Here is a 14932-nt window from a genome sequence, read left to right on the forward strand (position 1 = left end):
GATTAAACGCTCCTCGCCGAGGAAACTCTCCTATTGGAGACGAGGCTGGAGGATATATAGAAACGTAACGATAACCATTGGAGGGGTAAAATTTTACGGTGAATTCTAAGGTTTATCTCGACTCAGTGGTGTGCCAAATCGACCGAGATTTATGGCCGCGGAGGAGGATTAACGTTTCCTTTCGCTTTGTTTCGCTCTTAGTCCCTTTATGATCCCTCTCTCCTCTCCGTAATCCGGATTTCTAGTGTCTTTATTACGATCTTTCCTTTCTTTCTTTTTTTTTTTATTTTTTATTTTTTTCTTCTCCCTTTATATAGGGATCCGATACTTTGGTGGATACTTCTCGAAATTAATCGATGCCCATCCTTAACGAGAGACGTAAATCTATCGCGTGAATTCTATAAATTGTGGAGTCAGGTTGGCGCAGATGTTCGCCAAGTTACTTTATGACGCGCGCGAGATTAAAATCAATTTATGGCGCCAATTCCTTTCCGCTTTGAATTCGATCGGATCGAACTCGCTCGATGAGACGAGTCGAGATGAGAGACTTCTCGTTCGTTTGCTTCGCCTCAATTATTCCTCGAGAATCTTTTTTTTATTTTTTTCCAAGATTCGGATAACGATTATGTATTATCTCGATTAACAGAATCAAAATTTTGTTTTCTTCTTACTCAATATTTTACTTTGAAACACGAGAAACGTTTTGAAAATTATTTAAGATTTAAATATGGACAAGTTCGAAGTTTCGCGAGTTTCCTATCCTCTACTTCTTTCATTTTATCTTCCTGTTTTTTCTTCTTTCTTTCTTTCTTTTTTTTTTACTGACCTACTTTTGCCTTATCTACTTCTTTACGTTCATTGCATATTAACGTCACGAGAATTACGCGGCCATTCTCCCTCGTTGGCAATTCGCCCCATTTTCCCCGGAAAAAAGTGTATCTTTCCTCCTTCGAACACCGGACGATTGCGGCGTTTTCGACCCACCCTTAAACAATTCACAATCCTATCGATCCGCGCGATTTCGATTATTAAGAAATATATTCGATTCGAACATTGGAACGTAAGTCTCTCAAGTGTCCACCGCGGAGGAAAAAATCTTTTCCTCGTTCGCAAAGGAAGGAAAAGGGTCGAAAGAATTGGTCAATATTTAATACGCGTAGATGCTCGCGAGACGAGTAAACTTTTACATTCCATTATTTTCTTAGCAAAGGTGGTCTCCGCGTGGCGTAAGATCGAGATAAAAGAAAGAAAAAAAGGAGAAAGAAAAAGATATCCCCGCGCGAGGGAAAAAGGAAGGAATATTCACGCCTCGCTCCCGTCAAAAGTAACGCTTTAACACGGATGCGTGATTTCCCAGGTGGGCTGTTTCATCCGTCGGACGACAAGCAAGAAGTGGCCTTTCGTTATGCCGTGGAAAAGATCAACGCCAACCGGGATATCCTGCCCAAGTCCCGTCTCAGCGCCCAGATTGAGCAGATAAAACCGCAGGACAGTTTCCACGCTTCGAAGCGAGGTGAGTGAGTGCGTGTGCGGGCCCCGTTTTTTCTTCTCTCCCCTCGCATCAACCAACCCTCCAAACCGGTCTCCCTCTTCGTCCACGGATATTTAACGTCAAAGGGAGGGAGAGGTCTCAATTTTAACCGCGCGGGGATAAACCACCGCGATGATTATTCTATTTCCTCTCCTCTAATCGCCGTGTTTTCAACGGCGCACAACGTTTAATTTGGGGAATTACGGATCAGAGATGGGACACGGATGGTTTGGGGAAATTAGTGTTATTCGGTGGAATATTGACTCGCGCGGCATCGATCGGATCGTGGAGCTCTCTGGATATATATGTATACGTATACACGGTTATATTTTTCACGGGCGCGAGTGACATCGACAGGCAAAGCGAAAAACCAATAGGCGAAAACAGGCAGGACCACCTCTATCAAACATACATCAGCCAATCACGGTTAGTCGAAACTAATATAAACGGTTGTGATGTATAACAACGGAAAAACAGAGTTTTTTAATCAAAAAAAAAGGGGGAAAAAACGAGTTGAATCACGAGCTCGCGTGATAAAGTATGAAAGGCTCTCCATTAAACCGATCATCATTCGTCTGATTTTTTTTCTTTTTTTTTATTTATCTCAACGAGAAAGTGGTTCAAGAAAAACTCGTTCCGCTGTCGCTACTCTTAATCGTAATTAATAGACTTGGCTTCCCAATTAACAGATGATCGTGTTTGCGAAGTCATCGAGGAAAATTCGATAATCGTTAAGCGGAAAATAGACTGGAGGTTTCATTATCGCCGTTAGTGTCGAATATGCGCGGGCTCGAGGAGTTAAACACCTCGAGTTCTTGACTTACTTTGATCCTTCGGTAGAAGTTTAATCGGGTAACGCGGTAATTACCCACTCTTAATGGGTATCTTCTTGCGTGGCTCGTGGGACGTTGTCAAACCGCGGATCTAATCGAATCTCTGTGTCTCCTCGAGGAAGAAAAGAGGGGAGGAAAGTTTCGCGGGAAGAATAATAACTAATAAGATGCCTCGTTTCGTGTTTCGTAAATTACGAGGGAACTACTTTGCACTACTTGGAAGCGTTGCACGGTTATGCGTTCGAGAGCATGTACGCTTTCCAAGACTTTCCAAACGGGAAACACCATGAAGATAATCCAACTTCCATAGAATTTTCCCTACGTTCCCCCGGCCGAGCCGGAGTTTCCGTTTTACAAGAACTATTTTCCAAGTTCCTCCTCTTCCTCCTCCTCCTCCTCCTCCTCTTCCTTCCCCGACATGGGAAAATAAACTTGCGTTTCCTCGCTGCAGATTTCCCGTGTCAGTTCGCGTCCCCCTCTTGTCAATGTCGCGTATCCTGGCCAAGAAAAGTTTCTTAACAATGTTATCTCGGTTCACCCTTGTCTCCTACCGAGTCGATACCATCGGGTCTCTCATGTCGGTCCCTCTATTCCCCTCGTCTTTCTCGTCTTTACGGCGAATTAAAAAAATCACATCACAGGATATTTTCCTCGCACAAGTTTTTCGTAAGGGAAGATTGAAGCTATTTTTTTTATTCTCGCATTGTCCTATCGGTTGTTTCTATATATATTGTCTTTCTCGTCTTTACGAATTAAAAAAATCACATCACAGGATATTTTCCTCGCACAAGTTTTTCATAAAGTTGAAGCTATTTTTTCCATTCTCGCATTCCGTCCTATCGTATATTTCTATATATATATCGTCTTTACGGCGAATTAAAAAAATCACATCACAGGATATTTTCCTCGCACAAGTTTTTCGTAAGGGAAGATTGAAGCTATTTTTTTTATTCTCGCATTGTCCTATCGGTTGTTTCTATATATATTGTCTTTCTCGTCTTTACGCATTAAAAAAATCACATCACAGATATTTTCCTCGCACAAGTTTTTCGTAAGGGAAGATTGAAGCTATTTTTTTTATTCTCGCATTGTCCTATCGGTTGTTTCTATATATATTGTCTTTCTCGTCTTTACGAATTAAAAAAATCACATCACAGGATATTTTCCTCGCGCAAGTTTTTCGTAAGGAAAGCTACTTTTTCCATTCTCGCATTCTGTCCTATCGTATATTTCTATATATATGAATTGTCGAACTGATCGTGGATAATTGTGAACAATATCGAACAATTTATAATTATCCTTGATGAAAAATCTCCGTTTCCGTGTAAACGTGGGAAACACGTTCGTGAATTCGATGATGAATCGAATGTGACTAATTGAAAGGAAATATCGTTAATTTCCTTGGGCGTTGATCGTATCGTAGCGCGGATCGGCTCGAGGCAATCGCGAAAACGAACGTAATTATACGATCGAATGGCTTAGGAATAATTGTTATCACAATGGCGGATGGTGGGTTGGAAATCGTTGGGAACGGGAAACGTCGGCGGCCGGTTATTAATCGGTTGCAGAAATCCGCCGCCGCCGCCGCGGAGCAGCGATAATTATTTTCGCGTGTCGCCCGATCGTCACCTGACTAATTATCGAATTAAGCCCTTCGATATATTAAGCCAAATTATTAAGCTCTTGCACGCACACATATACACGTATATACATAGTCGTTTTGGCTGACCCGTAAACGGGACAAATCACGCGTACACGCGTTGTTACTCGATGGATCGAGATTTTGGCGTCGTTCCACGTGCACCAGTCCCGAGGGCAATCTCATTGACAAATCTCTCTTTTGTCGGTGACACGACAACGATTCGCGGTCTGTAAAAACCCGGCCGTGTACAAGAGTTGAAGCAGACCGATATATCGTTTTAATGCACTGTCGTAAATGACGCATGGGGATATTACTCGTGTAAGGGGACAAACAACTTCTTTTTTCCTGCCGCGCGTGTGTTTCGCGTTACGACGAAAACTTAATGATACCGTACCGATACGCGTGACAAGATAAGCGACAACTTTCGTGACGCAGAGTGGATCGAAGTGAGTAAAAGAGAGCCCTATCAAGAATCCTTTCCATTAAACCCTCTCTTCTCGCGTAACCGAGGTAGATCCAATTTATTAGATTCGATAGAGCGACGTAGCTGTCGTCGATATCATCCACCCTTTCTCGTCGCGAAACTGCACGGAATTCTTCGACACGATCTCTCTTAGCTGCTGCTACCAACTTCCCTCGGATTCGGAATTTCCTCGGATTCGGAATTTCCTCGGATCGGGAATTTCCTCTACTTTTCAATTTCCAACTTTGACGATTATTGTACGCGTCGGTAGAAAAAAAACACCTATCACGCGTATCACGAATTTTTGCTTTCCGAGTTTCACGAAATAGCGGGGCGAGAAATATATATGAACGGTTGATAGAGAATTTGGCGGAGGAGTTGGAATCGGTTTCGACGCGGTTCGATCCGACCGGCTCGTTTCGGCCAACGAACCCTCCCTCCTTTCGTTTCGAGGAGGAGCAGAAAACGCGGATGATGCTTCCCTTCCCTTTACTGCGTTTTTACGATATGACGAAGAAACACGACCGAGTGTCGGCGCCTTTGTTCCGACCCGTGTCCCCCTCCTCCCCCTCCTCGCGATTCCGCGTAATACAGTTTTATGACCCTGCTCGCCTCTATCCCGGAATTATTTCTCCGCTGGCGCTCTCCTCTCGTTGCTTTTTCCGTTGGAAAACGGCGCAGGGGGAAGGGAAGGGGGATGAGGGAAGGTCGGCGACGGGGACGCATGATTCGATTATTCGCGGCCGGACTTTAACGTGCGTCTGATCGTGATACATAATGCAATAATTGCGAGAAACTGTGTAAGGAAGGAAAGAAATCGTTATAGCGATTGGATATAGCGAGAAGTTTTTGATCGATCTTGGATATTTGGATGCACGAATACTTATTTTATCATCTTTATTCGTATGATAGAGGGTACTCGATATGACCACGATCAGTTTCTTTGGCGAGCGAATATTTTCATTTCTTCGTACGCGAAGATATAAACATTTTTATTGCTTACTTTGATATGACGAAGAGAATGGAGTTGACGTACTCTCGCCTATAGCTTGGCTTTTGTAAGAAGTAAGAAATTCATCTAATGTAAATTATAAACTTTATAAAAATCATTAATAATCTTGGATAGATAGATGAGAGTTTAGGGAAACTTTATCAAACTATAATCTCTTTCCTCCCAGAATTTAATCCTCTTCATCAAAAAGGAGAAAAAAGTATTCTTACTTTTGATCGATTGCCACGATAATCGTGAAACAAGCGTATTCCCGGCATCATCTTCCTCCCCATTTATCACTTACCACGCAGCTAAGGCAAGAATTAATCTCCAACTGTTAACTGGACTACTCGGGATCACGATCACGAAATATTTCTCGTCGAACGCAAATTTTACTCGGCCAATCCGAAAATAATTCCTCGGAAAAAAGTCGAACGACGCATCGAAGAACGAATCTTCCCTCGTTCCTAATTTCCTCCTAACTTTTGAACCTCTCTTTCTTTCCTACTATGCAAGCTCGCATAGTTGGCCGAAGTTCGGTATATATTCAGCGACTCGCAACTTCTCAACGCTGACGGCGATTTCGCTAGCCACGGAACTGTCCTTCCCTTTGAAACTGTACCACCGTCCAATTAAGCATAATGGAAGGAAAACATCGTTGTTGCACGCTAGAACCCGCGATAACGCGTTGTGGATCCTCCTCAACTTGCGATAGTGGCGTTCCCAAGAATGTCGTCTTCTCTCCCGCGAAATTGCCTTTCTTCGTTAACTTTCCGCCACGATACGATATTGTTTTACTTTTTTTTTTTTCTCCTTCCTTCCTTCTTTCCTTTCTTTGGAGGGATACCGATCGAAAGGTGGGGGAGGGAAGGGTAGTCGAGTCGAAATTGAATTAACCGTGTTCAACGGGGTATAGAAAATCGAAGTGGATAGTGGATATCGATTTTTCGATGAAATTTGTTTGCGCTGTAGCGTGGAGTTGGAGTTTTCTAGCGTCCAAAAATAAGTAGAGATAAAAAATAAGGAGGGGGAAAATTGGATTATCTATTTATCCGGTCGAGAAATTTTTAAGATAAGATTCATTCGTGATATTACGACGGTTTATTCTTTCTGAAAGTTTGAAGATTTATTGTCGGACAGTTTCAAGGAATCGAAATTATCGTCTAGTTGCATGGCATCAATGGATTATAACGAATATACGAACGCAGTAGCGAAGATTATTGATGGATTTTCAGGAGAGAATCGGGTAAAATGGCCTATAATGGGATCGCGTAAACGCAATTTCGTTGATCAGCTTTATCAGCCACCATCGTTAGAATTAATTTTCGAGCTGGTTTAATTAAAACATAACAGTCCTCCACAATTTTCTGGCCGCGAAAAAAAAAATCAAATCCATTCGTCTTCGAACGAAGCGATCAATCCGTGGACAACGAGAGGAAGGGAACGAAAAGGGAGAGAGAAAACGAGAGAAATGAAGACGCGTAATAAAAAAAAAAAAAGAAAGAAAGAAACGAAAAGAAATGGAAGGAAATATTCGAGTACTCGAATATTCGAATCGAACATCGTAATCGAAGACAAATTCGAGGCGAGATGAAATCGGGTGAAAATCGGTCAGTGGGAAAGAATTATCGACAAGGGCGGATAATCCCGTTGTTTCGAGGTTGCGCGTGTAATTCCGTGTATCGGCGCGGAACACACGGTTTTGGAACATTTACTCCACCGTTTATATTATTCTCGATTAACAGCTCGTCGATTTGTAGGCAACGATTAAACACGGCCACGACCAATCCCGTGAGTAATTACGCGACGACTAGGCGGCATACTCATTAGCAAGCGTGCAAACAGCGCGAGCAAACCGGCGACGAGCAACGTTTAAACGCGACCATTTGTCCTCTTCCGCAGCGCTCCTTTTCAATTTCGTTCGCCGGGGCGACGTTGACGATTACGCTGGTAAAATAGGAAGAAGATTATACGATGACTTATAGATGTGTATGCGCGCTTAAAACGTGTTAGAACGCGCGATTGGAACGTGTGTCGCAACGTGTGTGGTTATTATTATTAAAAATGGGCGATGCGTATAAATATTTGTGGATATCTTTTAAAATGCTTGCATTTATGTCGAATGTTGATTAAATGATAATCGTCAATTTTCTGTTAACGATAGGTTGTGATTTCGTGTGTACAATTCGATAAATTAATTTGTGGAGCGCATCTCGTAATAACAACTCTCGTGAGCATTGTATCATTAGAACCACAAACCTGCCGAATCATAATGATGTTGAATCGGTGGTTAAACCGCAATGATGACATGCTTGCTCGTCTCTTGTGCACACGATAAAATATGATATTGATATTCAAGTACCCCAAATATTTCATGATTTATGAATAAAATCAATAAAATCTTTATTTCTTCTATATATTATCATTCTCAGAGACCATTAAAATTTCTTCGAATAATTTATTATATTCACAACTCATCACGTTAATTCAAAATAGAAAAAAAGAAAAAAAAATCGCGCGACAACGCGTTATCGAAGCTCTCGTCGACATGAATAGGGATATCAGGGGATAAGAAGCAAGATGGCAGTAAAGTAGGTAACGACGAAACGATGAATAATGTAGAGGCTTTTCACGATGGCGAAATGTTTTCTTTCTTCCTTTTTTTTTTTTTTGTTTTTACTCCCTCGAATGGACACGAAGGCTAGAGCGGCGAATATCTCGATACGGATTGGATGGACTAAAGCGGAGAAAAAGAGATAAAAAGGAGAGAGAGAAAGGAGAAAAGAGGATGGAAAAGAAAGGAAGGAAGGAAATAAGTGGGCGAGTGAGTGGATAAAAATGGAGGGAGGCTTTAAGAGGAGAGAGTTGCGCGTAACAGGAAGTCTACCGTTGCCGGAAATTGTCTGAGACGCTTTCAGGTGCAGCCACAAGGGATAACCGAGCTTCCAGCGGAGATTCGATTTTCTCGCGGAACAACGTCGGCCCTGCTTGCTTCTGAATATGCCACTATCGCGTTAGATGATTGTGAGTACGGCTAATAAGCAAAGTTTGAACAGACTGCTTACCTCGACCCGGGCGAACAGCTCTGGCTTGAACGTTGTTCCACCCAGTTGCCGGATACGATAAATGTTTTCGCGAAAATTTTACTATGAGAATAGTTGAAGAGGAGGGGAGGTTACGAAAGTGGAAAGAAATCGATCTCTGTTCAATTCAGTCGAGGTAGAAATGAAAAAAAATGCTTTAAATCAAAGTTACGTACAACTATCGTTAAAGATTAATAAATCTGCAAAAGATTTGGGAATTTAATTTTTACGTACAGGATTTATACGTTTCTTTCTTTTTTCAAAAATGGCGTGACTCATATTTTTTGATCATTTTTACGTTTAAGTAGTTAAGGATAAATTGCGCAAAGTTATCGATGCTTTCTTCTCAATTTGACTCTTGTTATTGTTCCATCGTCAATTTGCAACAAGGGTTGAAAAGAGAAAAAAAAGCATTAATCAAATGCGGGATTTAAAATGCAACTTTTGTTACAAATATTTCTTTTTCGTAATTCGTTTATGGAGCTGGAAGGAAGATAAATTACGCCCCCGTGTAAATATCGCGACGAATTAAACCGAGGTACGAGAAAGTGTTGGAAAGTGTAAGCTATTCGATTAAATCGTGACTCGCGTGAGCCTCGAGTTCTTGTTAAAATGTCGCCACAGTCACAGGATGGTGACTTTTAGTTCGGATGCATCGCGGAAGCGTGGCCTTTAACAGCCATAACTTTCCTACCTTTCATGCGATTACGTGACGTGTGAACGCGAGTTGCAGTTACGCGCCGCGATAATTACGGTTTTCAGCTTTTCAATTATACCGTGTTCCGCGTGGAAACGCCGCGAGGCCATACGATTCAAGAAAATAATTAAACGCCACTTTTTCTTCCGATTCCTCTTGCTATCGTTCTTGTTTCCTGCCATTCCAATTATTTGAAATCATCCGTGGTTTAACCCCTTCCCCTCCCCTTGTTTATACGTTTATCGAGCCGTGACGAGCAATGTGTTTGCTCGTCGTCGTTGTCGTCGTTGTTGTTGTTGTTGTTGTTGTTGTTTTTGTTTCTGTTCTGCAATTATTCCTCGTTTCTTCTATGAACGTTTTGCAATTTCTCGTTACCAACCGACTTTGGTAACGAATAATTTCGAGTATAGTTGGAGAACGAAGATGAAAAATAGTTTTATTTCTCGAAATATGTCTCATTCGAACATCTTTCTTTTTTAACCGCGTGAAAAATAGAAATTTCTCGATATTCCTTCGTTTCGCGATTCCGATATATCGAACGCCCAATGATCCATCGGCGATCGAATCGATACTCCCTGAAATCACATTTCGCTTCCGTTAAGACGTCACGTTTCTCTGGCCGATATGCAACGATCGACAAGGGTGTGGAACGAGATACCGCGCGGAATTGAACATTCGACGTTTAAATATTTGCACGATTCCTATATCCACGATTCCACGAACCAGATATTCGCACACACTCTCTCTCTTTCTCTCTCGTCACGTGTGATTTACAAAACGTGTCGCGCGAATTCGACGACACGCGAGCGTTTAACGTTTTACCGGAAACTGTTTGCCACGCGCGTTTTTCCACCCCTACCTCGGAATAAAATCGGATCTCCGGCAGTTTCTCCGGGATTCGTGTACACGTGAGCAAACGGAGAAGGAAGAGGAGGAAGGGACGTTCGGTGAAATCTGAGCGGAAAAGAAACAATTGCCCTCGAGCGTGGATCGAGTAGACGGAGTGAACGGAGATCCGTCGTATTCCCCCTTCCGCCAAGAATTTTCTTTCCATTGATCCGATGTCTCGGGTACAGCAGTCGAATAAAGCCGACAGACGACATTTACCCGTCTAATTGGCAAGATGAGCTCTCGAATCCGCCTCCTTGGATTATTTGTCGTTGTTATCCCGGTATAATTTATCATCGATACAAAATTGGAAATTTAACTAACTCGTTTCGATAATTTCGGATTTGAAATACAATTATAATTAAACGTAATAAAAACAGTATATAATAATTCATCGATCTCCGAAAAGCTCATGTTAATAATTGAATAATTATAAATGGTATCGGTGTATCTATCGGTTCGAATGAATTATTTATCAATCATATTTTGTCTCCGTTGAATCATTCATTACATCGAAATTCTTCGTTAATCGATTCGTGGAATCTGGAAATTCTAGAATCTATTCGATTTAATTTTAATCAAAAGAAAGAGAGAAAAGAAAAAAAAAAGAAAAGAAAATCGATACTCGAAGAACACTTTAGTAGCTACACAGCGCTAGGTGGTTTGTGGCACCTCCTACTCGAAGTCCTCTACCCTTTTCCACTCGCAATCCGACGCTGGCTAGCCGCACGTCCCCCTCCCTCTCCAGATTTCGTCGTCTTTTTATTTTCGTTCCGCCACGAGGCGTCCCCTTTCCCCCTAAAGAAATTAAAACAACCTTCGCGACTATGGAAAGTCCATTCTTGACCACCACACGGGGTGGGTCTTTCTCGTTGTTTAGTAAACCTACTTGAAATTCTTGGCGGTTGGACCCAACCTAGGGGTTGGGGCCATTTGCGGGTTAATACGAGCCCGGCTGATCCTGCATTATGAAGTCGTATCGCTTTGTAATGGAAATAGCGGTGTAAACAGTGTTGCTGTTTGTTAATTAACAACGTTAACGGTCGCAACAAAAGGGAGGGAGGCCTCCGAATTCGCTGTTTATGCGGTCGATGCGGTATATGCGGATGTTGTTCGTTATCGTCGTCAGACACCCGTGATGTAAGCGTTCCATTTACATTTTTCCACGCGTGAACTCGCGCAATTTTCTCGATTAATATTCTCCTTTGCTGGCGGCCCCCTTTGGTTGGTTCTCAAACCTACCTGTTTCGCGTATATCACTCGAGAGAAAGTTAAAAATCGTAACGAAATTTCGTAACAAACTGTTAACAGAATAGTTATATATAATATTTCTAATAGCCATCATATTTTAATAAATGTAGAAAGTAAATAGAAAGTTTTATCGCTTGCGAGATTTATAAACAACTTATTCGAAGAAATTCCTCGTATGGAAATCCTTTTCTATTATTATATCAATGGCCAATCTCCATTAAGCTTGTAAACAAAGGATGACGTTAAAATTTCTATTTTTGAGAAGAGTTTAATCACTTCAGCCTAACTGGATCCGATCCCAAGAATTCAGACACCGATTCAACCAACCCATCATTCTAATTCGAGGAATTTTCTTAATAACTTCCTTTAATTTGCACTGAACGCGATATTATTATTTATTATCGCCTCGAGGAAACTGTGATCCTCCCAATTGTGAAGAAGGAATTTTCCGAGCCTCACTCGAAAGAGGGTCTCATCGTGAACAGTTCATTGATAGTTTCCTTGCAATTACGCTCTGATACCTATTCCCTTATAGACACACTTGCGTAACCGCCCTAATAGTCACTCATCACTGCAAAGAAGCATTCGACGATATTAACTACTGAAACATAGACAGAGGCAGCAAACAGAATCTCGCCAAATGACGAGTTCATCGAGGAACGTCGAAGCGAAACGGCGTTTAAAATTATCGTGCCACAACTTGTCCTTCGATACGGTTACAAAGACGCAGAGACGAAAAATTGATCTCGCCGCGGGAGGATGAAGTTGTTCTCTCTCGAGAGTCGTTACAAAGCGGCTTACGGGAATCCCGTTAAGACGTATCGTATCCTGTTACGGTGCTACGATTCACGGATGCCGCATCACGCGAGCCGCCACTTTCGGATCGTATCGCGTTATATCGCGTCCGGCCAGCCACGTCTTAGTTTAACGCGTCTCGTAGTTGCAACGTTGACGGTTTGCAACGATGCGTCACGTGACCCGCTTTCCGTACATTTCGGGTTAAAGGCGACGGATGAAGCGATAAACGCGACGGTTCGGAAAATTTGTGCGGGGAATAATAAAAGGGTTAAATTAATGTCTTCCTCCCCCTCGCTTAAGCGCGGTCCAGAGGGATTCTCGTCGTGAATTGCGTGTCCTGGAAAGATATCTGTTAATTAACAGGTGAAATATGCAGGGATACGGCGACTTTACGACTTTTCGCCGAGTTTCAAGATTTTTTAAGATTACTTTCCCGCACTCTTTTGTATTAATTTATACCCGGAATGGCGAAGTTCTTCCACGCCGTCGCGGGACCCTGATCCTTTCTTCTCCCTTCCTTTCCTTTCCTTTCCCTTCTCTTCTCGTTCTGGCACGGGTTTCAACCGCGAAACAACGGAGACGAAACGGGTGACTCGCGGTAATCCTCGGCGGTACACGCGAACGCTTTATCGTGCAAGTCGGTCTCGAAGCCCTCCTCGATGAAGGGAAGTTTGGAATTGCAGTCTCGATTGTATAACCGGAGCGAGGAGGAGGGATCTTTGGCGGTTCAAGTTCGAGATTAGAAACTCGGTAAGCAGCAAACGTCCCGCGTGTTTCAGCCGGTTTCTCTCGCGATGGCGATCTCCCTCTCGTTCGTTTCACTCGAAACGAGACACGGAAACGGAAGGGAGGGTTGATGGAGCGCGAAAGGCAGGAGGGGGTTCATTTCATGGTGCGAGTTCGGCCGAAGAATTCCCACTATTTCCGGCACGTCCACGCCATTTGTGTCGGGAGGAATAATCGATGAATCGTCGAGGTCCACGGCCCGCGTGACTTGCCTCGCCCTCGTGTGCAAATCGCGATCACGTTTGTCGTAATTAACTGTACGATATCGCGAAATGGATATGAATACGACGACGCGTTGTTTCCAAACGATTTTTTCCCCTTCTTTCTTTCTTTCTTTTTTTTTTTCTTCGATGGTCTTTGTAGAAAATATTTTTTGCGAAAGGAAAGGGAAGAGATTGTAATTCATATACGAGATATCGAAAATAAATACAGACGATTGTCCCGGTGATTTATTCCACGGCACGGATCCCAATAAGCGAAGAAAGAAGGAGTTCTCGTTCGAAGAGACGGAATAACGATTCGGAATATCTAAACGGGGCCTTAATAAGGCGTGACTGGCAATCTGATGAGCTCGATCAATTATTCTTTTCATTATTAGGGGTAAGTTTCAAAATTCGCGCCCCTTGCATCTCCAATATCGCGATTATCCGTAAATATTTTAACTGGAATTTTTTCACAACGTCTACGCACCACCCTCGAGTTTCTCAATTTATTTTTTCTCGATTCTCTGTTTTATTTCGAGTCCAGCACTCGACACTGTTCTCGCCACGAAATTTCGATTCGCGGGGTGTACACGCGATAAGAGGATGCATGCACACTTTCTCGTTGTTTCAATGCGCTCGTTGAAACGCGTTTCTTTTTCCCTCTTCGATCGCCGTCCGAATATTTCAAAAAAATCGTTCCGATCGTGCACGTTCAATTACACGGTTATTCAAATGGCGTCATTCACGTGATATTTCTTCGGCAGAGTTGGCCGCATTGAAAAGTCGATGGGAGTGAGCCCTTTCGTGTTTATTGGACGCGGAAAAAATCTCGAATTCACGAGAGAACGCGTTTTTTCCTTTTTTTCTTTTTTCCTTTTTTCCTTTTTCTTTGTGCTCTCTTGCTCTTGCGCGATATCATTAGTTTTTTTTCATCTTTTTTCATTTTCGTTTGCGTCATCGATCCACCTTGTTGCACGATATAAAGCGAAATCCGTCTTGGGAACAGGCGCGATAAAAGGACAGATGAGACGCGATATTTCTTAATTTTAATCTTTGAGAGATGGGTTTGTAAAAATACAATGCGTTGAAATTATTTTCCAAAAGAAATTCTTCTCCTTCCTTTCTGTCCGGTTTAGATTTTATTATTCGTTGATAAAAAAAGGGAATTTTTTACTTTCGAGAGATACTCGCGTGTATTCTCAGAAAACAGAAATCGTTGAATATATATATATATATATTTTTTTTCAACCGAGTTAAATTGAACGTAAACACGAATATTTTTTATCCTACATTATATATATTTCGATATATAAAATTGTAAAATGTAAAAAATGCAAAATACAAATAATACACCAGAAATTCATCCAAAATTATGCGCATAATTCTTCATTGAAATTTTCCATTTTCATGAAATTCATCGATAACAAATCAGTTGCGATGAAATTATTATTATTATTATTATTTTTTCGTATGAATGTTAATTTAAATGTGACCGAACATTTGAATAATTAATTTCTCTTCGATTAAATAAATTCATCAAATTTCGAAATTTAATTGTGATCGACGAACTTTGTCGAAAATTTTAAAAGAAAACAATTATAACAATGACTCGTGGTCGGAATCATCAGAGTTTCGTCGATTCCCGCCTTCCCCTGAAATATCTCGCAACGCGTGAAGTTAATCGAAATTTTCTCCCTTCGTTTTTTCGCATCCCTTCTTTTTATCCCTTCGCTTCGTACACACTCTTCCTCCAATATTTCCAATGA

At 41.8% G+C, this 14932-nt stretch overlaps 1 protein-coding gene across 8 annotated transcripts in view; it reads left to right on the plus strand.

Annotated features, from left to right (window-relative positions):
• The window catches only part of LOC102678757 (glutamate receptor ionotropic, kainate 2), a 225162-nt gene that overhangs the window by 69041 nt on the left and 141189 nt on the right, over positions 1-14932 (plus strand). For 7 of the 8 annotated variants that reach the window (XR_004149996.1, XR_004149997.1, XM_031509125.1 and 4 more), the window contains exon 3: positions 1358-1513. Coding sequence is in view for 5 of the 8 variants with exons in the window: in XM_031509125.1 (XP_031364985.1) it covers positions 1358-1513 (156 nt within the window). In the remaining 3 variants the exon portion in view is untranslated. Of the gene's footprint in view, positions 1-1357; positions 1514-14932 lie in introns of those variants that run through there. The other variant, XM_031509128.1, reaches the window with a different exon arrangement.

Source organism: Apis dorsata, unplaced genomic scaffold, assembly GCF_000469605.1.
Source record: "Apis dorsata unplaced genomic scaffold, Apis dorsata 1.3 scaffold_127, whole genome shotgun sequence".
In the NCBI taxonomy this organism is placed as follows: domain Eukaryota; kingdom Metazoa; phylum Arthropoda; class Insecta; order Hymenoptera; family Apidae; genus Apis; species Apis dorsata.